The sequence below is a fragment of the Jaculus jaculus genome, chromosome 13 (assembly GCF_020740685.1).
Source record: "Jaculus jaculus isolate mJacJac1 chromosome 13, mJacJac1.mat.Y.cur, whole genome shotgun sequence".
Taxonomy (NCBI): Eukaryota; Metazoa; Chordata; class Mammalia; order Rodentia; family Dipodidae; genus Jaculus; species Jaculus jaculus.
Window position 1 is genome coordinate 46,766,930 of NC_059114.1, and position 27,170 is coordinate 46,794,099.

Below are 27,170 nucleotides of genomic sequence, written 5' to 3' on the forward strand. Positions count from 1 at the left end.
TGCTCCACCATGGCCAGCTCTAAAAATATTTTTACTTTTATTTGAGAGAGAGAAGCAGACAGAGAATGGATGCACCAGGGCCTTCAAACGCTGCAAATGAGTTCCAGATGCATGTGCCACTTTGTGTATCTGGCTTACATGGGTCCTGGGGAATCAAAGTTGGGTCCTTTGGCTTTGCAGGCAAGTACCTTAACAGCTAAGCCATCTCTCCAGCACATAAAATATGTATAATTTTTTGGGTTTTCGAGGTAGGGTTTCACTCTAGCCCAGGCAGACCTGGAATTCACTATGTAGTGTTAAGGTGGTCTCAAACTCATAGCAATCCTCCTACCTCTGCCTCCCAAATTCTGGGATTAAAGGAGTGAGCCACCATGCTCAGCATGTAAAATATTTTTATAAATTAAACTTTTATGAAAGTATTAAAGGTGGCACATACCTTTAATCACAGCACTAGAGAAGCCAAGGTAGCAGGATCACTATGAGTCTGAGGCAAGCCTGAGACTAAATAGTTAATTCCCGGTCAGCCTGGGCTATATCTAGATGCTACCTCGAGGAAAAAAAAAAAAAAAAAAAAAAAAAACCTTATTAAAAAAACAAAAATGCTACAAAAAATTTTAAAAAGAGGGTCTGGATTAGATGGTTCAGTGGCTAAAGGCCCTTGCTTCAAAACCTTTAGCCCAGGTTTGATTTTCTAAAGCTAGATGTACAAAGTGACACACACATATGGAGTTCATTTGAAGCTCCACCAGGCCTTGGAATACTCATACTGTCTTTCTTTCTTACCGTGTGTGTGTGTGTGTGTGTGTGTGTGTGTGTGTATAGGAATTGGGCTGGGGAAATTGCTCAGTTAGTAAAGTGCTTGCCTCACAAACATAAGGAACTGAGCTCAGTTGATTCTAACCTATTTGGAAGTTCCAGGATATTAATAGACCCTATCTCAAAAAAAGGGGGTGGGATGACACCTGAAGAATGACATGTGAGGTTGTTCAGACATTTGCACACATGTGTATGCACTTATACCCAAACCCTTAATCCCAGCAGGTAGGATGGTCATGTGAGTTCTGTTATGAGTTCCAGGTCAGTCTGGGCTAAGACTAAGCCCCTGTCTAAAACATTTTAAAAAATAAAAAATAAAAAAGGACAGAGAAGAAAGAAAAAAGTATAAGAACAAGGAAACAAAAATATCTAGGTCAGAACATGCTGGCTAAAGGTAAATAAAATTTTTCTTTGTTTTGTTTTTCAAGGTCAGGGGTCACTCTAGCCCAGGCTGACCTGAAATTTAGTATGTAGTCTCAGGGCATCAAGTAGAGAACCTTCTCTTTTCAGATGGCAGTGACTTTGGGATGACTTAGAAGGCATCATGGTGCTGGGAAGAAGTGCCAGAGGAATGCTCAGCACTGCAATATCTCTATCATACTTTTCAAGGCTCAGGGTCCACTGCAGAAGAGGTGGCAGAAAGAATGTAAGCCAAAGAAAGGGTAGGACTTCTTGCACCGTGCTACCCCCAGACACAAAATGGCCTGGATATCCATGACCTCACAGTGCCTGACACTACCTACACAAGACCATCACAATAGGAGGAAAAGACCATGCCATCAAAACAGTATGAAAGGGGGAGGGGATATGATGGAGAATGGAGTTTTAAAGGGGAAAAGGGGGGAAGAGAGGGCATTACCATGGGATATTGTTTACAATCATGGAAGTTGTTAATAAATAAACTTTTTTTAAAAAAAAAAAGAGGGCTGGATTGAAGGTTTAGTAGTTAAGGTGCTTGCCTCCATTGCTCAAGGACCTGAGTTGGATTATGCAGGACCCATGTAAAGCCAGATACACAAGGTGGTGCATGCGCTTAGAGTTTGTTTGCAGTAGCTTGAGGCTCTGGAGCACCCATTCTCTATCTGAGTTTTCTCCTTCTCACCCCTCTCAAATGAATAAATACATAAAATAATTTTTTTAAAAAAAAGAAACTAAAATCTATAATCTGTTGTAGGAACTTATTTAACTGTGATGTCCACAGATAAAAATTACTCTTTGGAACCCTGGATGAAATCAAGTTAAAAGGGATAGTGAGGGCTGGAGATGGCTTAGTAGTTAAGGCGCTTGCCTGCAAAGCCCAAGGACTCATGTTCGACTCTCCAGATCCCACATTAGCCAGACACACAAAAGTGAGGCAAGGTAAGGTCACCTATGCCCACTAGGTAGTTGCAAGTGGCTGGAAATTGACAGCAGTCTGAGGTCCTCACATGCCAATTCTCTCTCAAACAAAAGTTTTAAAAAGGGATAGTGAGAATATTTATTAAGTTTGAGACTAAACCTTTAGAGACCTACATCTGAACTTACCTCAATGGAGTAGTTCTAAAAAGTGCTCAGAACAAAGCAAGGTAGATAAAATATGACTAATGTATCTTCAAGTACACTTCTTTCTGCTACCAGATCATAGCAGAAAAGTGGAAAAAAAAAAGTAGTGCATTAAAGTTTGGTTATTTTAGCTGAGCGTGGCAGCATGCACCTTTAATCTCAGGACTTAGGAAGCAGAGGTAGGAGGATCGCCTTGAGTTCCAGGCCACCCTGAGACTACACAGTAAATTCCAGGTCAGCCTGGACTAGAGTGAAACCCTACCTCGAAAAACTAAAAAAGGTTATTTTGCTGGATGTGAAAGATCCTGCTGCCAATACTGACTGACCTATGCCACGTAAACATCGGCCATGTTTGCAAAGAAAGATAAAAAGTAACAGCAGCCAGGCATGTTGGCACATGCTTAATTCCAGCACTCAAGAGGCAGAGGTAGGAGGCCACCTTGAGTCTACACAGTGAATTATAGGTCAGTTTGGGCTATACTGAGTCCCTACCTGGAAAAACCAAAAAGAAAAAGAGAAAAGAGCGTGGTGGCACACACCTTTAATCTCAGCACTGGGGAGGCAGATGTAGGATCACCCATGAGTTCAAGGCCACCCTGAGACTACATAGTGAATTCCAGGTCAGCCTGAGTTAATGAGACCCTACCTCGAAAAATCAAAGAATAAAATAAAATACTTGTCCCACTATATGCTACCTCTGGGCTACAAGGAGGAGGCCAGGCTAACTCCTGAGAAGGAAGATATTCTTAACAAAAAATGAGAGAAAATACAAAAGAAATAGAATGAAAGGAAAAAGAAGACCAAAATCAGCAGTCTTCTCACAGAGCAATTCCAGCAGGGTAAGCCTCTTGTCTGCACTGCATGGAGGACCCAGCCAGTGTGACAGAACAGATGGCTATGTGCTGATGGACAAGAGTTCTATCTGAGGAAGATCAAAGACTGGGAAAGGCAAATAAATCATCCTTACCATGTTTTACACACACACACACACACACACACACACACACACACACACGTACGTAGGTTACGTTAACTGGGTGTGGTGGCACATGACTTTAATCCTAGTATCTTGGAAGGGGAACAATAGGGGGAACAATGTAAGTTTGAGGCCAGACTGGGACTACAGTGATTTTCATGTTAACCTGGGCTACAGTGATATTGTACCCTGGTAAAAAAAAAATTTTTTTATGGTTTCATCCCAGGCTGACCTGGATTCAGCACAACCCTACCACCTTTGCCTCCTGAATGCTGGGATTAATGGTATGTGCCACCACACCTGGCAAAAATGGGTATTTTAGTACTGGAGAGATGATGGCTTAGCGGTTAAAGCTTGCCTGCAAAGCCAAAGGACTTACCTAAGTCAGATGCACATGATGGTGCATGCATCTGGAGTTCCTTTGCAGTCCCTGGCGTGCCTATTGTCCCCCCTCCCCCACCTGCCTATTTCTGTATCTCTCTATCAAATAAATATATTTTTTAAAAATGGGTATTTTAGGGCTGGAGAGATGGCTTAGCAGTTAAGCGCTTGCCTGTGAAGCCTAAGGACCCCGGTTCGAGGCTCGATTCCCCAGGACCCACGTAAGCCAGATGCACAAGGGGGCACACGCTTCTGGAGGTCATTTGCATACCCATTCTCTCTCCCCCCCCCCGTAAAAAAAAAAGAAAAAAAGTGGGTATTTTAAAGTAACTTCAAGTCTCCGCTTAAAAATTTTTATTTCATTTCATTTTATGGGTGTGGGGGGGGAGAATGAGCATGCCAAGGCCTCTACCCACTGCAAACAAACTCCGGACACATGTGCCACCTTGTATATCTGGCTTACGTGGGTCCTGGGGAATTGAACCTGGGTCCTGAGGCTTCACCAGCCTTAACTGCTAAGCCATCTCTTCAGTTCCACTCCACTTTATTCTTTCTGCTGTTCTTGGAGATAGGGTCTTCCCTCAATATCCCAGGCAGGAACTACAGAATCCCACCACAGCTTCTGGCTATTTTTAATTTGTTCAAGCCCAGCATGTTGGTGCATGCCTTTTTATTTTTTACTTATTTATTTGAAAGTGACAGAGAGAGCAAGAGGCAGAGAGAGAGAGAGAGAATGGGCGTGCCACAGCCTCCAGCCACTGAAAACGAACTCCAAATGTGTGCAACCCCTTGTGCATCTGGCTAACGTGGATCCTGGGGAATCGAGCCTCGGACCGAGGTCCTCAGGCTTCACAGGCAAGCATTTAACCGCTAAGCCATCTCTCCTGCCCACTTCTGGCTATTTATGTGGGATATTCTGGCTTGACTGCTGAGTGCTTTATCCACCAAGCACCTTCGTCCAATTTCAATTTCTGTATCTTTTAAGTAGTTTAAGAAGATACCAGCAGGCTTTTTGTTGTTTTGAGGTAGGGTTTCATTCTATCTCAGGCTGACCTGGAATTCACTATGTAGTCTCAGGTGGCCTCGACTCAGGGTTATCCTCCTATCTCTGTCTCTCAAGTGCTGAGATTAAAGGTGTGCGCCACCATAACCAAATTAAAAAAAATGTTTTCAGAGACACTGAGTGCGCAAGTGCATGTGCGCACAAGGGGGGAGGATATTGGTGAGTCAGAGTCTTCCAACCATTATAAATCGAATTACAGATATGTGTGCCACCTTGTGCACATATACTATCTTGCACTTCCATTACCTTGTACATCTAGCTTACATGGGACCTGGGGTGTTGAACATTGGTCCTTAGGCTTTGCAGACAAATGCCTTAACCTCTAAAGCCATCTCTCCAGCCTGTCCCCCTTTTTGTTTTGGTTTTTCGAGGAAGGCTCTTGCTATAGCCCAGGTTAACCTGGAATTCACTATGTAGTCTCAGCTTGTCCTCAAACTCATTGTAATCCTCTTAGCTCTGACTCCAATGTGCTGGGAACTAAAGGCATGTGCCACCAGGCCCCTCCCCTTTCAATGGTAGTTTATCCTCAGGTAGAAACAACCATCCACAGAAATTTCCAATATATATATATTTTTTAAATAAACCTCTTTTTTTAAAAAATTTTTATTTATTTATTTGAGAGCGACAGACACAGAGAGAAGGACAGAGAGAGGGAGAGAGAGAGAATGGGCGCGCCAGGGCTTCCAGCCTCTGCAAACGAACTCCAGACGTGTGCGCCCCCTCGTGCATCTGGCTAACGTGGGACCTGGGGAACCGAGCCTCGAACCGGGGTCCTTAGGCTTCACAGGCAAGCGCTTAACCGCTAAGCCATCTCTCCAGCCCCAATATTTTTTTTTTATCACCGAACACAATATAGATAAGCAATTTTAAATTTACTTATTTATTGGAGGGGGGAGATAAGAGAAAATGGGTGTGCCAGTGCATCTAGACACTGCATGAGAACTCCATACCCATGTGACGCCTTCTGCATCTGGCTTACATGGGTACTATGGAACTGAATGTGGGGCTTTAGACTTCACAGGGAAGTACAGCTAAGCCATCTCTCCAGACCTCAGCAATTTTATAGCTCTCTAGGTACCTATGTTTTTCTTTAAGAAGGCAGATAATTTTGATATTTCAGTATTTGACCTGAGATACATAAAAGACCAGAGCTGAGGAAACAGCTCGGAATTGGAGTGCTTACTGATTATGTGCAAAGTCCTGGGTTCAATCCCTAGCAATAATACTCCTAAAAACAACAACAACAATAAAAACTAGACATGTTTGATGTGGTCATCAAGGTCAAACAGTCCCTTGCAGACATTAATTATACAAATTACCAGTAAGCTGTATTTCTACCTCAAAAATGTTGGTGGTTTTTGTGCTAAGGGTCACACCTGGAGTGTTGTACACACTTGGCAAGCACTCTACTACTAAGCAACATCCCCACCCACAACACAAGATAAATATTTTTTGGATTATCTTTTAAGCAGCTAGCTCTATAATATACATACCATATAATTCACACATGGAAAGTGTATGATTCCAATGGTTTTTAGAACACTTCCAAGAGTTGTGTAACAATTGTTAACCTCTTCCTCAATCTCTTATTTGATGAAGCTATTAATATCCTGTCTTTTTAACTCATATAGCATAGCTTCCCTCATTTGAGATAATCTTTTCAGCATTCATCCACGACGCAATACCACTAATTTTTTGTGTGTGGGAACAAGGCTGTGTTCAAAGTAGAGTCTCACTCTAGCCCAGGCTGACCTAGAACTCACTCTATAGTCCAGGCTGGTCTCAAACTCACAGAGAACCTACCTCTGCCTCCCAAGTGATGGGACTAAAGGTGTGCACCACTACTCCCAGCTACCTCATTCTTTTTGTTTTGTTTTTGATTTATTATTATTATTGGTTTTGGTTTTTTAAAGGTAATTTCACTCCAGTCCAGACTGACCTAATCAGTCTCAGGGTGGCCTTGAACCCACAGTGATCCTCCTACCTCTGCCTCCAGAATGCTGGGATTAAAGTAATGTGCCACCACGCCCAGCCTCATTTCTTTTATTGCAAAATATTTCATTTCTTCTCTATTTTAAAGCAGAGTTTATGGTGTTTTATTCCATCGTTCTATTTAAATACTTACTATCATCTCCAACAGGACCTGCTGAACACTGTGCTGGGGGATCCCGTGCCAGGTCATTCAATTCCTTAAGAAAAAAACAAAGAAACATAATTTTACATTGCTACTAAATTTGTATTGTCACCAATATTCTCTCTCTCTTATTTACTGGGGAAACTCTTTTAGAAATATTTCTTCAATGTCAGGGAAGTAGATGGTGAACACTTAAAGTATTTTGGATTTATGACTACAAATCAAGGTTTTATAAAGTGGGAAAGTTGAAAGTATAGCTCAAAGTTATAATATCTGCTTTGCTTAGAGTTGAGTAGATAACTATTGAGACTAAGGCAAAAAGTGCTATAAAGAGCCACATAACGTTTTTGTACATCTAGTTTCATGTGGGTATTGGGGAACTGAACCTGGTTCCTTAGGCTTCACAGGCAAACACCTTAACCACCAAGCCATCTTTCCAGTTTCTTGTTTTGGTTTTTGTCTTGCTAGGCAAACTCTCTACCACTGAGCTAATTCTACATCTGTGTGTTAAGTCTCGAATTTAAAGCCCAACACAGAAAAAAATGGGGTGGGGGTAATTTTTAAATATGCAAGCGGCATCGCTCTGGCCCTAAGAAGTCATTTTTAAAATATTTTGTTTATTTATTTATTAGAGGGAGAGGGAAAGAGAGAGAATGGACACACCAGGGCCTCTAGCCATTGCAAACGAACTCCAGATGCATGTGCCACCATGTGCATCTGGCTTACATGGGATTTGGAGAATTGAACCTGGGTCCTTAGGCTTCACTGGCAAATGTCTTAACCACTACATCAGCTCTCCAGCCCCAATAAGTCATTTTAAATGCAAACTTCACATTCATTTCTCATTTTAGTTTATACACTTTTTTATTTTATTCGAGAGACAGAAAGAGAATGGGTGCACCAGGGCCTGTAGCTACTGCAAACAAACTCCAGACACATGCACCACCTTATGCGTCTGGTTTAAATGCCTCTGGTTTAAATGCCTCCCAAGTACTAGGATTACAGGCATGAGCCTACGCCCGTGGATGCACATTGACATTCTTTATTTTCAAGGTAGAGTCTCGCTGTAGCCCAGGCTTTGAATTCACTATGTAGTCTGAGGGTGGCCTTGAACTCACGGTGAACCACCTACCCTGCCTCCCAAGTGCTGGGATTAAAGGCGTGTGCCACCACAGCACAAAACATTTGTTTTAGAATTTTGAGAGAGAATGGGTGTGCTAGGGCCTTCAGCTGCTGTGAAGGAACTCCAGATGGTGCACCCCCTTGTGTGCATGTGCGACATTGCACACTTGTGTTATTGTGCATCTGGCTTATGTGAGACCTGGAGATTCAAATGTGAGTTCTTAGGCTTTGCAGCCAAGCAACTTAATTGCTAATCCATCTCTCTCCAGCCTGGGCACATTCTCATATATTAGAATATTCTAGGTTGTAGGTGCTAAGAAGATGGTTAAAGGCAGTCACTCACAAAGCCTGCCTGAACAGGTTCAATTCCTAAGCCACTCATGTAAGCTGCATGCAAAATGTGGTATAAAGCATCTGCAGTTCATTTGGCAAAAAGTCCTGGCATAACCACACACACACAGAAATTAAATAAATGAATAAAAAAAATTCAAGGTTTTAAATTAGTCCTTCATTAAAAAAAAAATCCCAAGACTCTGAACAAAACACTAGCCTTTGTCAGGCATGGTGGTGCATGCCTTTAATCCCAGCACTTAAGAGGCATGTGCCACTTTGTGCAACTGGCTTTCCATGGGTTCTGGAGAACTGGAATCATTCCTCTTTGCAGGCAAGCTCCTCAGTTATTGAGGCATCTCTGTAGCCCCATGACCTGTCTTTTGCTCAAACTCCCCATAACTTTGACTGCCACAGTTCAGGATACACTCTAGTGTTTCTCGACCCTCCATTAAACCCTATTTTGTGTTGCATGGTCATTTTGTGTCCTCCCAACACTGCTGGACAGTACATACGACTGCCACCTGCAACAGAAATTTTGTAACTGATTCAAGAAACGTAAAAACCTAGGAAATGGAGAGGTAAGAAAATAAAGGTGAGTTCTACAGCAGAACTGTAAGCAACATGGACCTTCCACATCCTTGAAACTGATTCTGCCAGGCTAACAAGGAGAACAATTTCCCACAGAGCAGGACACTTGTTATAATCCTCAGGAACTCAAGTTAGGTGGTCCATGTGTCTGGAGTTTGTCTGCAGTGGCTGGAGACCCTGGTGCGCCCAATTCTCAATCTCTCTCTCCTTAAAAACAAATATAAAAAGAAGGCAGGCATGGTGGCACACGCCTTTAATCCCAGCACTGGTGAGGTAGAGGTAGGAGGATCATCATGAGTTCAAGGCTACTCTGAGACTACAAAGTGAATTCCTGGTCAGCCTAGGATAGGGCAAGACCCCACCTCCAAAACCAAAATAATAATAATAAATATAAATAAAAAGAAAGCCAGAATTTGGAAGGCAGAGATAGGACTGTTGTGAGTTTGAGGTCACCATGAGACTACACAGTGAATTCCAGATCAACCTGAGCTAGAGTAAGACCCTACCTCATAAAAACAAACATACAAAAAGAGCAGGGTATGGTGGCACATGCCTTTAATCCCAGCACCCGGGAGGCAGAGGAAGGAGGATTGCTGTGAGTTCGAGGCCACCCTGAGACTAAGGTCCAGATCAGCCTGGGCCAGAGTGAGACTACCTCCAAAAGCCAAAAAGGGAGTGGGGGGGAAGGATGGCACTGGGCTGGAAAGATGCCTTAGTGGGTAAGGTGCTTGCCTGCAAAGCCTAAGGACCCATGTTTGACTCTCTAGGTCCAATGTAAGCCAGACGTAAGAAGTGACACAAGCATGCAAGGTGGAGCATGGGTGTGGAGTTCGACTGCAGCTGACAGAGGCCCTGGCAGGCCAATTCTCTCCCCCGCCATAAAAAATTATTTTTGAAAATGATGGTTTTGTTATGTGTTAAACTAATGTCTTATGTTTTTCATGTATAACATTAAAATTTGTATAAAATTTATATAAAATTTGTGGTTGGAAAGATGGCTCAGTGGTTAACACACTTGCCTACAAAGCATAAGGACCAGAATTCTATTCCCCAGTACCCACATAAAGCCAGACCGTATCGAGTTTGTCTGCAGTGGCTTGAGGCCTTGGATGTACCCATGCGCTCCTTATTTTAATTATTATTTATTACTTATCTATTTATTTTAACCGAGGGAGAAGCAGTAAGAACATTCTTTCCCTTGCTTTTTAAAAAAGATGTCTTGACACCAGGACTTTGCCAACAATTAATCCATCCTCCAGGTTCTCATACACTTGTCCTTCCACTTTGGTGGTCACTGGATTAATTATCTGTACTTTGCTCTCTGTACAGTTGAAGGGATCAACCGTTAATCTTTACTAGCCTGAGGACATGGCAAACTATGTACCTTGGGTAGAGTTCCTGCTTAAGAACTTCTCCAAAGATTTCCTAAAAAGTCAAACCAATTCATAATCTTATGCTCAGACTCCCCATAGCTTCGATTGCCTGAAACTGAATGAAGGTAGCAAGCATAACCAGTCAGTTTGGGGAGCTCTTTAGTGCTGGCTTCCTCCTGACCCTCAGACTGTCATATGAGAAAAGGGAGAAAGGGAGGAAAACAGAGTTGGTGCACCAGGGCCTCCAGCCACTGCAAACAAACTCCAAGTGCTTGCGCCACCTTGTGTATCTGGCTTATAGGGGTATTAGGGAATTGAACCAGGGTCCTTAGGCTTTGCAGGCAAAGGCTTTAACTGCTGAGTCATCTCTGCAGCCCCTGCATTGTCACACTTTGTGTTGTGTGTTAATTTCACATCCTCCCAGGCACCCCAGAAGATGCAGACACCAGATACAACACTACAAATTGCCTTTAAGTAGATTGGTTGGTTGGTTGGTTCGTTCATTCATTCATTCATTCATTAATTCATTAATTCATTCATTCATGTTTTAGATGTATAGCCTAGGCTGTCCTTAAACTCCCAAGTGTCAGGGTTATAGGCACATACCATCATGCCCAGCACTTAATGAATGTTTACAAAAAGTGGAAGTTCATGTTTTAGCGGCTTTTCAGACATGGTGAGAGTTGGGGAGATGGCTCAGTTAGTTAAAAGCATACCCTGCAAGCATGAGGACCTTTGTTTGCTCCCCAGATCCCACACAAACACCAGGCAGGTTGTCCATATCAATAATCCCAGCACTTGGGAGGCAGAGACAGAAAAATACCTTGGGCTAGCTGGCCAGTTTAATACCTGAGCCCCAGATAATGCAGAACCCTGACTCAAAAAGAAGTGGACAGCATGCTTTTACCAAGACACTCAAGGCTGCTCTCCAGACTCCACATACACCCACACACACATAAACATACCCATACATGTACATATGTGCATACACATGTAAGATGAAGATTCTCTCTTTGTGTGTTTGAGCACGGGTGCCACAATGTATATGGATATCAAAAGGTAAAAAAGACCTTGCTTTCCATCTTGAAGCATTATTAAATATATTTTGTGGGGAGGAGGGAAACAAAGTAAAAGTATATAGCAATACCAGGGTCATTGCACAAGAACCACAGATGAATAAGTCACTTTCTGAATCTACCTTTACTGGGAAATCAAACTGGAGCCAGCAGGCTTTGCAATCTCCCCCATCCCAAAATACACATTTAAACCACTGTGAGAATGCCAGACTGGCCCTGGAACTTACAGGTGGCTGTCATACCCATACAGCATATATATATAAAGGTGCTGGAGAGCCAAACTTGAGTCCTCGTATTGGTACAGCAAGCACTTTACTCACTAAGCCTGATTATTCTCTTCTGAAGGCAGTTTATATGTTTCAGTTTTCAGAGACAGAATTTTATTATGTGTGTGCATGTGCCAAGTGTCTGAATGTGTGTGTGGAGCTTATTAGACAACCTTAGGAACCTCATCCAACTATTTTTTTTTTTCTTCTTTTTTGAGGTAGGGCCTAAATAAGTCTAGCTCAGGCTGACCTGGAATTCACTATGCAGTTTCAAGCTGGCCTGGAAATCAGAGCAATTCTCCTACCCTGCCTACAGGGTGCTGAGATTAAAGGTGTGTGCCACAACATTGTGCCCAACTTTTATTGAGAAAGAATCTCTCACAGACCTAGAGTTTACTAATTAGGTTGGATTGACTGGTTAGTGAGCCCTAAGGGATCTGTGTCTCCATCCCCAGCACTGGGATTACAAGTACACACCACCCCACTTTTTTTCCTTTTTTTTTTTTTTTGGAAGTAGGGTCTTGCCCTAGCCCAGGCTGACCTGGACTTCCCTATGCAATCTCAGGGTGGTCTCAAATTCATGCCCATCCTCCTACCTTTGTCTCTTGAGTGCTGGGATTAAGGGAATAAGACACCACGGATGGCTCCTTTTCTTTTAATGTGGTTCTGGGTTTATGAACTCATGTCCTCATGCTTATACAAAGAACACTTTACCCACTAAGCTCCCTAGTCCAGAGATTAAAAGAATTTTTTTTTGCAAGCACCTTTACCTACAGAGCCATCTCTCCAGCCTTACAGATTTTCTTTTAAGTTGCTTTTTTTCAGATTCTAGAAAATTCTTAAATTTTTGTGTGACAATGTTGACAACTCCCAGCACTTAGGAGGTTATAGTAGTTACTTTCTCCTTGCTGGGACAAAACACCCAACCAGAAGCAGCTTCTGGAAAGAAAGGTTTTATTTAAAACCAATTAAAATTTTTTTTTCATGGGTGGGGAGAGAGAATTGGTGCATTAAGGCCTTAGCCACTGAAATCAAACTCCAGATGTGCCACCTTGTGCACATGCATCACCTTATGCATCTGGCAGCAGAGAGAGTTACTGGATTGGAGTTAGCTGGCTATCCACAATAGTAAGCCAAGAGCTGGGTGTGGTGGTGCACGCCTTTAATCCCAGCACTTGGGAGGCAGAGGTAGGAGGATTGCCAGGAGTTCAAGGCCACCCTGAGACTACAGAGTTAATTCCAGGTCAGCCTGGACCAGAGTGAGACCCTACCTCAAAAAAACCAAAAAATAAAAAAAAAAAAAATAGTAAGCCAATCAACCCCAAGGTCAGTCCCTAGCAACAGACAACCTTCAGCAAGTTCTACCACACAGAGACATCTCCACTAGCTGGAGATTATGCAGGCAACTTAAACACTTAAGACTATGGGGACATTTACAATTAAACCACCACAGAGGATCAACAATTTGAGGCCTGTTTGAGCTATACAATGTTGGAGGTTACCTAGGCTATACATACAGTGAGATCCATCTCAAACAAAAAAATTTAATAACTGAATCTGAAAAGTTGTTTGAGAAGAGGAGAGATGACTCAGTGCTTGCCTGCAAAGCCTAACAATCCCAGATCAACTCTTTAGTACCAGATGCACAAAGTGGCACATGCATCTGGAGTTTCTTTGCAGAGGCTGAAGGCCCTGGCACACCAATATTCCATCTGTCTCTCTTCTCTTTCTCTCTCTCTGCTTGCAAATAAATAAATAATTTTTTTTAAGAAAAATTGTTTGGAGGAAAGACCATAACACTAAAAACAAGGAATTCTTTTTTGTTGTCTGTTTTGTTTTATTTTTTAAACAAGGTCTCAAACTGTAGCCTAGGCACCTCACCTGACTAAGCATAAAGAATCTGTTTGAGCCACGTGTGATGGGGAATGCCTTTAGTCCCAGCATTTGGGAGGCAGGGGAAGGAGAATGGCTAAGAGTTCAAGGCCATCCTGAGACTACATAGCTAATTCCAAATCAGCCTGGACCAGAGGGAGACCCTACCTCAAAAAAAAAAAAAAAAAAAGTAAGCACTTCAGCAGCAACCATTTAGATGAAATTGTCCCCCTGTAATTCAAGACAACATTCACAATATTTCAGGTTTGCTTGCTATTTTTTATTTATTTTCATTTTTTTGGGGTAGTGTTTCATTCCAGCCCAGACTGACCTGGAATTTCTACTATGTAGTCTCAGGGTAGCCTTGAACTCATGGTGATCCTCCTACTTCTGCCTCCTAAATGCTGAGATTAAAGGTGTGCAATGGCATGCCCAACTCATTTTTTTAAAATTATTTATTGATTTATTTGAAAAAAAGGGGGGGAGGAAGGGGAAGAGAGAGACAGAGAAAATGGGCACGCCAGGGACTCTTGCCACTGCAAATGAACAAAGGCACATGTGCCACCTTGTGCATCTGGCTTTAGTGGGTCCTGGGGAATCAAACCTGGGTCCTTTGGCTTTGCAGGCAAGTGCCTTAACTACACTAAGCCGTATCTCTAACCCTTGATGACTTATTTTGAAGTCCTGCTATGTGTGTACCCAGACTCACCTACAATTCCTAGGTTCAAGACATTTTCACTTCAGGTTCCCAAGCAGCATGGACTACAGGCCTGTCTGGCTTTCCACAGTTCATTATCTAGGATCAGGAACCTTTCTTAGGCTGGGTGTGTAATCTCAGCACTAAGGAGGTTGAGATAAGAAAACTGCCATTGAGTATGAAGTTAGCTGGGATACAATAGGACCTTGCCTCAAAAAATAAATAAAATAAAGGTTGGAGATGTTGTAGGTCAGTTGTTAAGGCCCATGCCTAGCATGCACAAAGCTTTAGGTGTGATCCCCAGCACTACATAAACCAGGCACGGTGGTACATACCTGTAATCCCAGCACTCAGTAGGTAGAAACAACAGTATCACAAATGCAAGGTCATCCTTGGCTACACAGGAAGTTTGAGGTTGGCCTAGCTAGAGTCTAGGATAGATAGATGAATGCTGGAGCTGGCAGATGACTCAGCAAGCAAAAGTGTCTGCAGCAAGCACAGGGGACTGAAAAGGCCCAGGTCTGATTCCCAGCACCCATATCAAAAGCTGAGTATGGCCATATACACATGTCTGAACTTCAGTCCTATAGGGAAAGTGGAATGAAGATCAGAAACTCTCTGGGGCTCATAGACAGAAAACTGCAGTTCTGGGCTGATGAGGAAGACTGTCTCAAGGATACAGGTAGATGAGTGAAAGGGGAAACCTAACATTCTGGGGCATGTACAAAATGTGCATATAAAACACACGCACGCACACACGAAGGTCAATACATAAATGCAAAAATCTAAAACAGCACACCTTTAGTCCCAGCACTCTGGAGGCTGAGGTAGGAGAATCACTTTGAATGAGGCCAGCCAGGGGCTACAGTGAGAGTCCCAGGACACCCTGGGCAACAGTGAGACCCTGCCCTGAAAACAAACAAAAATATGATTAATTCATCACCACAACCATACAGCACCAAAATGACAAGCCTGGTTGTACAGAAAGTGCAGGGGCTGAAGTTTAATTCACTTATCATGTGAAAAGGCCCTTGGTTCAGTCCCTAGCACAACACAAAAAGAGAAACGGATGAGAGGACCCAATGAAGTTAACCTATCTGCAAACCTGTCATGTGATAAATCAAAGCACACAAAAAAAATTATTTTGGGGCTGGAGAGATGGTGTAGCGGTTAAGCGCTTGCTTGTAAAGTCTAAGGACCCCGGTTCGAGGCTCAATTCCCCAGGACCCACATTAGCCTGATGCACAAGGAGGCGTAAGCATCTGGAGTTCGTTTGCAGTGGCTGGAAGCTCTGGCACGCCCATTCTCTCTCTTTCTCGCTCTCTATCTGCCTCTTTCTCTCTGTCACTCTCAAACAAATAAATTAAATAAATAAATAAAAATCTTTTATTTTAAAAAAAAGAAAAGAACCAAGTTTCAAGCCTAAGAGTATGTTTTATAACAATTGCTATAATCACCTCCTAACAGATTCTTTCATCTCCCTGGAACAGTCCAACCTCCAACACTAGACACTACACAATATTAACACTAGACAAGTATAAATAGATACATCTGAGAAACATCTTTTTATAAAATTTCCTCCACACTTAATTCATTAGACAGGGAGAAGTCCTGAGAAATGTTTTGTTTTGTTTTCTTTTTTCCTTCAGATTTATTTATTAGAGACAGAGAGAGAGAGAGAGAAAGAGAAATAGAGACTGGGCATGCCAGGGCCTCTAGCCACTGCAAATGAACTCCAGATGCATGCGCCACCATGTTCATCTGGCTTACATGGTACCCGGAGAATCAAACCTGGGCCTTTAGGCTTCACAAGCATGCACCTAACCATTAAGCCATCTCTCAAGCCCTATTTATTTATGTTTGTCTTATTTTCTAGGTAGGATTTTATTCTAGCCCAGACTGACCTGGAACTCACTCTACAGTTCCAGGATGGTCTTGAACTCATGGTGATTCTCCTACCTCTGGCCCCCAGGTTTTTTTCTGTAGTCTATCAGTTTTGTAGAAGTACCTTCTGAGTGCTGGCTTAATTAAAGGCTTACACTACTATCCATTATGCCTGGCTCTGTTTGTTTTGCTTTTGTTTTTCAAGGTAAGAGTCTTCCTCTAGCCAGATGTACATGTATCACCAGTTCTTTTGCAGTGGCTAGAAGTCCTGACATAGCAATTTTCATATCCTAACACCCTTTCCCCCCAGCAATCTTTTTCTCTCTGCTTGCAAATAAATAAAATAATTATTTATTTTTTTAAAATGGGCTGATGCCCAGCAGATAAGGAGGATCATTGCCATGAGGTCAAGGCCACCCTGAGACTACAGAGTGAATTCCAGGTCAGCCTGGACTAGAATGAAACCGTACCTTGAAAAACCAAAACAAAAGGCTGGAGAGGTGGCTTAGCGGTTAAGGCATTTGCCTGTGAAGCCTAAGGGCCCAGGTTTAATTCCCCAGTACCCACATAAGCCAGATGCACACAGGTGGCCCATGGGTCTGGAGTTCTTTTGCAGTAGCTATTCTCTACCTGCCTCTCCCTCTCTCACTCAAATAAGTAAAATAATATAAAAAGCTAGGCATGGCAACACACACCTCTAATCCCAGCATTTGGGAGGTAGAGGTAGGAGGACTGCTATGAGTTCAAAGTCACCCTGAGACTACAAAGTGAATTCCAGATCAGCCTGTGCTAGAGCAAGACCCTACCTAGAAAAACCAAAAAATCCAAAACATCCTAAATTATTGGTGCATCAATGAGGAACCCCAACATTTCTGTATCACTAAGAGCTGTGTAGTAAGGACAACACATAGCCTCTTCCAGAAGATAGTAAATGTAGTCAAGAAATTCAATTGTGGCTGGGTGTGGTGGCACATGCCTTTAATCCCAGCACTCAGGAGGCAGAGGTAGGAGGACTGTCTTGAGTTTGAGGCCACCCTGAAACTATATAGTGAGTTCCAGAGCTAGAGTGAGGCCCTACCTCAACAAACCAAAACAAACAAACAAAAAAAATTAATTCAATTATGGGGTAGAGAGATGACTTAGCAGTTAAGGTGCTTGCCTGTGAAGCCTAAGGACCTAGGTTCGACTCTCCAGATCCTACATAAGCCAGAAGCACAAAGGTGATAGAAGCACAGGTCATATATGCCCACTAGGAGTCACAAGCGCTTGGAGTTCGATTGCAATGGCTGAGCTCCTGGTGCACCAATTCTTTCTCTCTTGCTCTAATAATAAAAAATTCAGTTCTGTGCCAGGCGAGGTGATACATGCCTTTAATCCCAGCACTGTGGAAGTAGGACTGCTATGAGTTAAAGCCATCCTGAAACTGCATGGCACAGTAGATAAAAGCTCTTGCAGGGCAAGTATGAACAATCAAGTTCAGATCACTAGAACCCAAATAAAAGCTAGACACTAATACAGTGTACACACCAAGAAGATGGGAGATGGAGAGAATTTCCCAGAAACACGTGGGCCAGGAAAGCTAACACACAGGTAAACAAGAGACTCTGCCTCAAAAACAAAACAAGGTGGAAGACAAGGACTGAAACCTGAAGTTATCCTCTGACCTCTAATAGCGCATACACACTGGTAAGCACGCGCGTGCACACGCGCGCACACACACACACACACACACAAATTCAGTATTCAGCTCTAGCTTCTGCCCTAGCTTTACCACACTACAAGCTTTTCTGATAGAAACTCTGGAATGCATTGCAGTGATAATATTGTAATTCTACTACATGATAGCCATGTCTTTGTAGACAGAACAAATAATACTTTATTTTTACAGGAAAAACAAGCTTGCTCCAACATTTCCAAAACAAGGACTATAAGGTTTCTGGCAGCATCAAGCATGAGTCAGGAATTCCTAACCTGGAAATGCCTAGGATATTTAGTTAGCATCATATGATATTTCATAGTTTTGTGATTGTAATATTCAGAATTGTAACTTATCAAAAGTTCTCTTTCTAGTGAAGAGACTTTTAAAACACCCTAGATTAAGGTTTTTTCAATGGTAGCTGCTTAAAATATATTTTATATGCATAAGGCGGGGAGGGTGGCATATACACAGAATCCAAGCACTCAGAGTTCCAGGCTAGTTTGGTTTTCATACATAGGAAGGAGACTGTCCCAAATAAACAAACAGGGAGAGAGCGCCAGGGAGATGGCTCAGGGGTTAAAGGCATGTGCTTCCCTGAGTTCAATTCCCCAGGACTCACATAAATGGTGCATGCATCCCGGGTTTGTTTATGGCAGCAAGAGACCCTGGTGACACACACACACATCCCCCCCCCACACACACACAAATAAAGCAGTAAAATTCAAATCGCAATACAGGGAGCCAAAGTTGAACTTTTTGTAAAAGACTCACTCCCTCCCGCACCCCTTCATGATTGAATTAGTGTTTTATATGCTAAGAATGAGCTCTAGGAAAGAGGTGTGTACCCAGTTATCCTATTTTATTTTTGAGAAATGGGCCTTAGCTGAGTGTAGTGGCGCAAGTCTTTAATCCCAGCACTCAGGAGGCAGAGGTAGGAGGACCACTGTGAGTTCAAGGCCACCCTGAGACTACATAGTAAACTCCTGGTCAGCCTGAGCTAGAGTGAGACCCTACCTCGAAAAAACGGGCCTTGGAAGTCAAAGAACCCAGGTTCGATTCCACATTACCCTATAAAGTCAGATGCACTAGATGGAGCATGCATGTAATGTTTGCTTGCAACGGCTACAGGCCCTTTCACACCCATTCTAATGGCACCCCCCCAAATAAAAAATTGTTTTAGAGCCTCAACTTTTTGCTGTTGTTGTTTTTCAAAGCAGGGCTTTACTCTAGGCTCATCTGGAACTCACTCTGTGGTCTCATACTGGCCTTTAACTCATGGTGATCTTGTTACCTCGGCTTCCCAAAAGCTGGGATCAAAGACGTGTACCACCAATCCTTGACTATCTTTTCACTATGTAGTCTCAGAGTGGCCTTGAACTCATGGCAATCCTCTACCTCTACCTCCCCAAGTGCTAGGATTAAAGACATGTGCCACCACACCTGGCTGTTTGTTTTTTGAGAAAGGGTTTTATTCTAGTCCAGGCTGACCTGAAATTCACTATATAGTCTCAGGTTGGCCTTACAGCAATCCTCCAACCTTGGCCTCCTGAATACTGAGATAAAAGGTGTGTGCCACCATGCCTAGAAACTCTTATCCTTTTGATTGAGACAGGATCTCATAATGAGGCTGGCCTAGAACTCACTTACGTAGCTATCCTAGGCTAGCCTAAAACTTCTGCCTCACCCTACCAAGTGCTAGAATTACAAGCTTGAAAGCCACCACTGGCTTTCCCAATCTTTAGACATTCTGAAAATGTATGGTAGGGCTGGAAAAATGGTTTAGTGCTTAAGGTGCTTGTCCATGAAGCCTAAGGACGGACCCAGGTTCGATTCCCCAGTACCCACGTAAGCCAGAATCACAAGGTGGCACATGCATCTAGAGCTTGTTTGCAGGGCTAGAGGCTCTGGCACACTCATTCTATCTCTTTCTCTCTCTAATAAATAAACAAAATACTTTTAAAAAATGGAAAGGAGGACTGGACAGATGGCTTAGTGGTTAAGGCGCTTGCCTGCAAAGCCTAAGAACACATGTTTGAATCTCCAGGTCCCCCCATGTAGCCAGATGCATACTGACTCAAGCTTCCAACATCATACATGTGCACAATGGGGCACATGCATCTGGAGTTTGTTCACCGTGGCTGAAAGGCCCTGGTGCGCCCATTCTCTCTCTCAAAAATAAAGAAAAGAAAATGTACAGTCTACAAAATAATTCACATATGAAACAAATCAAAGTAAGATTAAACTTCCACTGTAGTGTTAACATGTCTACTCAACTGGTGTTCCCTATCACCTCACACAAAACCTGCAGAGCTGGGTAGGGCGGCAAGCACTTGTAGTCCCAGCTACTGCGGAGGAAACAGGTAGGTATCTTGGGAATTGAGGGAGGCTAGCCTGAGCAAGACATCTACTTTTAAAAAGTGTGTAATTCTTAAACACACATGATATAAATTTAGGAGTTTAATTAGAATTTTATGAAAATCTACTTAATTTTGCCCAACTATATAGAACAGTACTTATTAAAATTTATTTATTTATTTTTAAGAACAGAGAGAAGCCAGGTGTGGTGGCACATGCCTTTAATCCCAGCACTCGGGAGGCAGAGGTAGGAGGATCGCCGAGAGTTCGAGGCCACCCTGAAATGACAGAGTTAATTCCAGGTCAGCCTGGACCAGAGAGAGGTCCTACCTCGAAAAAAAAAAAAAAAGAAAGAAAGAAAAGAAAAGAAGAGAAATGGGTACACCAGGGCCTTAGCTACTGAATGTGAATGAACCCCAGTTGCTTGTGAACCCCCTTGTACAAATGTGTGACACTGCCATGCTTGCGCCACTGTGCTTCTGGCTACATAGGTCCTGGAGATTCAAACATGACTTTTTAAGACTTGGCAGGCAAGTGCCTTAACCACTAAGCCATCTCTCCAGCCCAGCAATTCTTTTAAAATAAGTATTTTATTTGCAAGTGGGGGGGGAGGGGGAGATGGGGAGATAGATAGATAGATAGATATTGAGATTAAGTATGGGGGCACCAGGGCCTTTAGCCACTGCAAACATACTCTAGAGGAATGGGCCATTTTGTGCATCTGGCTCACATGGATGCTGGGGGATAAAACCCAGGTCATTAGGCTCTGCAGACAAATGCCTTAACCACTGAGCCATCTCTTCAGCCCCTGTTGGGTTCTGTTTTTAAGTATTCTATTTGAGAGGGGGGAGAGGAAGGCAGATAGAGATAATGGGCATACCAGAGCATCATGCCACTGCAAATTAACTCCGAACACATGTACCACTTTGAGCTTTACATGGGTACTGGGGAACTGAACACAGACCATTAGGCTTTGCAAGCAAGTGTCTTTAGCCATTGAGCCATCTCTCCAACTCTGTTGGTTTTTTAAGTGGCATTCGCCAGGCATAGTGGCATACTCCTTTACTTCCAGCATTTGAGAGGCTAAGGTAGGAAGGTTGAGGCCATGAGTATAAGGACAGCCTGGTTCTAAAGAGTTTGTTCCAGGTCAGCCTGGAGAGAGAGACCCTGCCTAGAAAAAGCAAACAAAACAAAATAGTTGAACTGGGGACTGGGAGAAATGGCTCAGTGAATAAAGCACTTACTGTACAACTGGAGTATGCAAGTTCAGATCCTCAGACTCTAAAAAATTGAAACCAGAAATTGTAGCAGGTTTCTGTAATCCTAAATGAGATGAATTTCCCAAAAGCTCAAGAGCTGAAAACAATGGGATCATACCTCAAATAAAATGGAATGTGAGGATGGAGAGATGGCTTAGTGGTTAAGGCACATACCTGCGAAGTGTCAGGACCCATGTTCGATCTATCTCCAGATCCCACATGAGCCAGATGCACAAAGGTGAGGCAAGTGCAAGGTCACACATGCCCACTAGGTGGCACAAGCATCTAGAGTTTAGTATCAGTGGCTGAAGCCTTGGCACACCAATTCTCTCTCCCTCACATGCGCTTTCTCTAAAAAGTAAAAATTTTAAATTGAGTATATTTAAATTGAGTGAATCTAACTGGGTGTGGTGGCACACACCTTTAATCCCAGCATTTGGGATGCAGAGGTAGGATTACTGAGTTCAAGGCCACCCTGAGATTACATGACTTCCAGGTCAGCCTGGGCTACAGTGAAATCCTACCTCAAAAAAACGGGAGGGGGGGGGGCTGCTGGAGAGATGGCGTAGCAGTTAAGGTGCATGCCTGTGAAGCCTAAAGATCCTGGTTCAATTCTCCAGGTCCCATATAAGCCAGACACACATGCACCTGGAATTCGTTTGCAGTGACTAGAGGGAGGCCCTGGTACACCCATTCTCCCTGCTTCCCCCCCCCCATCTCAAATACACTTTAAAAAAAAGTTCAATCTATTGCTGTGGTAGTTTGAAGATGCCCTCCATACTCCCAAGTTTTGAACGGTTGGTCCCGGCTAGTGGCAATTTGGGAGGTAAAACCTTGCCAGATAAGGTGATTGCCAGTGTGGGCTTAGAGGTGGTATAGCCAGTACTCCCTTGCCAAAATGAACCCTTTCCTCCCATCAGATGCTTTTGGTTGGGTAGTCTGACCCAATAATAAGCAGTAACTACAACAGTTGGCAAAAATCTGAAATTGGAGTTGAAGAAGATGGCTTTGTGGTTAAAGGCATTTTCCTGCAAAGCCAAAGGACCCTGGTTTGATTCCCCAGGACACACATAAGCCAGATGCACAAGGAGGTGCAGGCACCTGGAGTTTGTTTGCAGTGGCTGGAGGCCCTGGGGTGCCCATTCTCTCTCTCTAATAAATAAATAAATAAAATGTAATCTGAAATTGTGACTTCTCAAAATAAAAATAGCCAGATGCACTGGTGCACACCTTTAATCTCAGGCCTTACTGAGAATACATAGTGAATTTCAGATCAGCCTGAGCTAAAATAAGAGCCTACCTTAAAAAAAAAAAAAAAAAAAAAAACCAAAAACAAAAACAAAAAAAACCTAGGGCCGGAGAAATGGCTTCATAATTAAGGCACTTGCCTGTGAAGTCTAAGGACCCTGGTTTGATTCCCCAGAATCCACATAAAGCCAGATGCACAGGGTGGCACATGAGTCTGAAAATCATTTGCAGTGGCTGGAGGTCCTGGTGCACCCATTCTATCTGCCTCCGCACCTCACCCAGCTCTCCAATAAATAAATTTAAAAGTACAAAACATTTTTAAAAAATAAAATAGGGCTGGTGAGATGGCTCAGTGGTTAAAGGCACTTGCTTTCACAGCTGGAGGTCCAATAGCCTGACCGCCCAGGGTTTGATCCCCCAGTACCCATGTCACAAAGTGGCACATGTGTTTGGAGTTCTTTTACAGAAACAGGCAGCCTTGGTGTAGCCATACACGATCTCTCTCTCTCTCTTAAGTACATACATGTTTTTAAAATAAGGACTCGAGCCAGGTGTGGTGGCACATACCTTTAATCCCAGTACTTGGGAGGCAGAGAGGTAGGAGGATTGCCATGAGTTTGAGGCCACCCTGAGACTACATACTGAATTCCAGGTCAAACTGGGCCAGATTGAGACCTTACCTCGAAAAAACTAAATAAATAAATAAATAAGGACTAGAGAGATTGCTCAGTGGTTAAAAGGTGCTTGCTTTCAGAGCCTGATTCCCTAGTACTCACGTAAAACCAGTGCACAAGTATCTGGAGTTGGTTTGCAGTGGCAGGAGACTCTGGTGCAACCATTCTCGCCCATTCTAATAAATACTTATTAAAACACCTTTTAAAATAAAGGGTTGGGGAGATGGTTGAGGGGTTAAAGTTACTTGTTTACAAAACCTACTGTCTCAGGTTCAACTCTCCAATACCCACATAAAGCCAGATAAGGTCCTGGTGTACTCATTCTTTGTGTACCCCTCTCCTCTCTGACTGCAAATAAATATTAAAATAATAAAATAAGGAAGATCTTGGCAATGTGACATCTGGAAGGGACTGAGCAGGCCTCATCTGATAACACAGTATGTGTATTTTCAAGCTTCTTGATTCTCCTTGCTCACTTTAGTTACCTGCCTTGCCTTTTACAGCCATAGGAGGTTTTCTGTTTTTTTTTTTGTTTTTTTTTTTTTTTTTGGTCCATTGGGTTTCATTTCCTTACCAAGGCTCCCTGTCACATAAAGTTTATTTTTTTGTTCATTTTTATTTATTTGAGAGCAAAAGACACAGAGAGAAAGGCAGATACAGACAGAGAGCTGCAAACGAACTCCTTGTGCATATGGCTAACGTGGGTACGGAGGAATCCAGCCTCGAACCATGGTCCTTAGGCTTCACAGGCAAGCACTAACTGCTAAGCCATCTTTCCAGCCTGTCATATGAATTTTAAGCCTTTATTTAACTTGAAAACAACTTTTTTTGTCTCCTGGGGTGGAGGGTCTTAAAAGAAGCTAGACAGTAATATATGTCTACAGCAATGATGATCCTGTAACTACTTAGCTTAATAAGGGCTAAAAAATGCTTTTAGGGGGCCGGGTGTAGTGGCACACACCTTTAATTACAGCACTTGGGAGGCAGAAGTAGAAGGGTTGCAGTGAGTTCGAGGCCACCCTGAGACGATATAGTGAATTCCAGGTCAGCCTGAGCTAGAGTGAGACCCTACCTTGAAAAACAAAACAAAAATATTTTTAGAGGCTAGAGATGCTCTCGCTTGTCCATAATAAACCCTAACAACTAGATTTCAATTCTTCAGAACTAAAGTAAAGCTAGATGCACAAAGTGGCTCATATAGTTCATCTGCAGCAGCTAGAGGCCCTGGTTCACCTATTTTCTCTCTTGCTTTCCTTCTCTCTCCTTGCTAATAAATAACAAAATATGTATCTTGGGGCTGGAGAGAGATGGCTTATCAGTTAAGGTGCTGCCTGCAAAGCCTAAGGACCCAGGTTTGACTCCCCAGGCCCCACATAAACCAAATGAACACAGTGGCACATGCATCTAGAGTTCATATGCAGTGGCTAGAGGCACTGGCACACTCATTCTTTCCCCCCTCTCTAACAAAAAAAAAAAAAAAAAAAAAACCAGCTACAGAGATGGCTTAGCAGTTAAGTACTTGCCTGTGCAGGCTATCGAGCCCAGTTTTAGGCATGATTCCCCAGTACCCATGCAAGCCTGATGCACAAGGTGGTGCGTGCATCTGGAGTTCCTTTGCAGTGGCTGGAGGCCCTGGTGTGCCCATTCTTTCCCACCCTCTCTCCCCTTCTTTCTGCCTGTCACTCTCAAATAAATAAAATTTTAAAAAATCTTTCTTTAAAAAAAGACAAAACATGCTGGGTGTGGTGGTGCACGCCTTTAATCCCAGCACTCAGGAGGCCGAGGTAGGAGGATCACTGAGAGTTCGAGGCCACCCTGAGACTACATAGTGAATTCCAGGTCAGCCTAGAGCACAGTGAGACCCTACCTCGAAAAACCAAAAAAAAAAAAAAAGACAAAACATGTTTCTATTTGCCAAAGAGGGAGACACTATGGGTGCAACCAGGGTTTTCTGGCACTGCAAGTACATTCCAAACACAAGCATCACTATGTGGATCTGGCTTTACATGGATACTGGGGAATTTAACCTGGGCTGGCAGGCTTCACACGCAAGCACCTTTAATCCATCTTCCCAGACCTAGATCCTATTTTAGACACAATTTTCCTAAGTTCTATTATATGGTTTCTTAGCCCACAACAGATGAGAGGAAGCCAAATATAAAAGAGCTGGAGGTGGTGCTACTAGAGACAGGCATTCCATTTTCCCAGCCTCATGATGAGTCTTTTTTGACAGTAGCCATCCAAGTAGGTATAAGATGATATTCCAGTGTGACTTTGATTTGTGTTTCCCTACTTATTAGAAAGGTTGAGCAACTTTTCATGTGAATATCTCTTTGTTGTCTAGTTTACTCTACAAGTAATCTTTTCAGGCCAGACATGGTGACACATGCCTTTAACTCCAGCACTTGGAAGGCTGAGGTAGGAGGATCACTGTGGGTTCAAGGGCAGCCTGTGATTAATAGGAGTTCAGCCTGGGCTAGAGTGAGACCTACCTTGAAAAAAAATAGGGCTAGAGAGATGTGGTTAAGGCGCCTGCCTGCAAAGCCAAAGGTCCCGGGTTAGATTCCCCAGGACCCACGTAAGCCAGATATACAAAGTGGCACATGCATCTAGAATTCAACTGCAGTGGCTGGAAGCCCTGTCGTGCACCCATTCTCTTTTTCTCTCAAATAAATAAAAAGAAAATCTTAAAAAATAAATAAAATAAAATTTGTTCAGGACTGGAGAGATGGCTTAGCAGTTAAGGTGCTTGCTGGCAAAGCCAAAGGACCTAGATTTTATTCTCCAGTACAATGCAAAAGCCAGATGCACAAGGTGGTGCATGCATCTGTTTACAGTGGTTAGAGGCCCTAGCACACCCATTCTCACTCTCAAATAAATTTTTCTTTTTTAATGTGGGGGCTGAAGAAATGGCTCAATGGGGTTGAAGGTGATTGCTTGTAAGGCCTGGTAGCTTGGGTTCAAATCCTCAATACCCATGTAAAATCAAGTATAAAATGGTACATGTGTCTGGAGTTTGAAGTAGCAGGAGGCCATAGCAGGCCAGTACTTACACACTTTCAAGGAAATAAAGAAAAGGGCTGGAGATATGTCTTAGTAGTAAGGCATTTTGCCTGCAAAGTCAAAGGACCCAGGTTGGATTCCCCAAGACCCACGTAAGCCAGATTCACAAGGGGCACATGCGTCTGGAGTTCCTTAGCAGTGGCTACAGGCTCTGCCATGCCCATTCTCTGCCTCTCTTCTCTCTAGTTCTCTGCTTGCAAATAAATAATATAAAATAAAAATATATTAAAAAGATTAAGATGTATGTTTTGAGTCTAAATGTTACTTCCCTCTCTGAAAAAAGTCTCTATAGACCACCTATCAATGTTGATATTGGGCTGGAGAGGTGGCTTAGCAGTTAAAACTTTGTTTTTTGAGGTAGGATCATGCTCTAGACCAGGCTTGTCTGGAGTTCACATGTAGTCTCAGGCCGTCCTGGAACTCACAGCTATTCTCCTACCTCTGCTGGGATTAAAGGCTTGCACAACCACCATTCGGGACCAAGAATTAAAGCTTATATTTATTTATTTGACAGAGAAAAAGGGAGAGACAGAGACAGAGAATATGGGTGTGCCAGGGCTTCCACCCACTGCAAACGGAACTCCAGATGCTCGCGCCCCCTTGTGCATCTGGCTAACATGGGTCCTGGGGAATTGAACAAGGGTCCTTTGGCTTTGCAGGTAAACGCCTTAACTGCTAAGCCATCCCTCCAGCCTACGAGTTAAAGCTTTTACACTGAATGTGATGTGGCTTATGTGGGTACTGGGGAA

The 27,170-nt window shown here is 43.1% G+C and overlaps 1 protein-coding gene across 2 annotated transcripts in view; it reads right to left on the reverse strand.

The window, feature by feature from the left end:
• Nucleotides 1-27,170, reverse strand: part of Ube2d2 (ubiquitin conjugating enzyme E2 D2) — a 43,705-nt gene that overhangs the window by 14,270 nt on the left and 2,265 nt on the right. For both annotated transcript variants that reach the window (XM_045132878.1, XM_004652433.2), the window contains exon 2: nt 6,904-6,967. In XM_045132878.1, the coding sequence (XP_044988813.1) occupies nt 6,904-6,967 (64 nt within the window). The remainder of the gene's footprint in view (nt 1-6,903; nt 6,968-27,170) is intronic.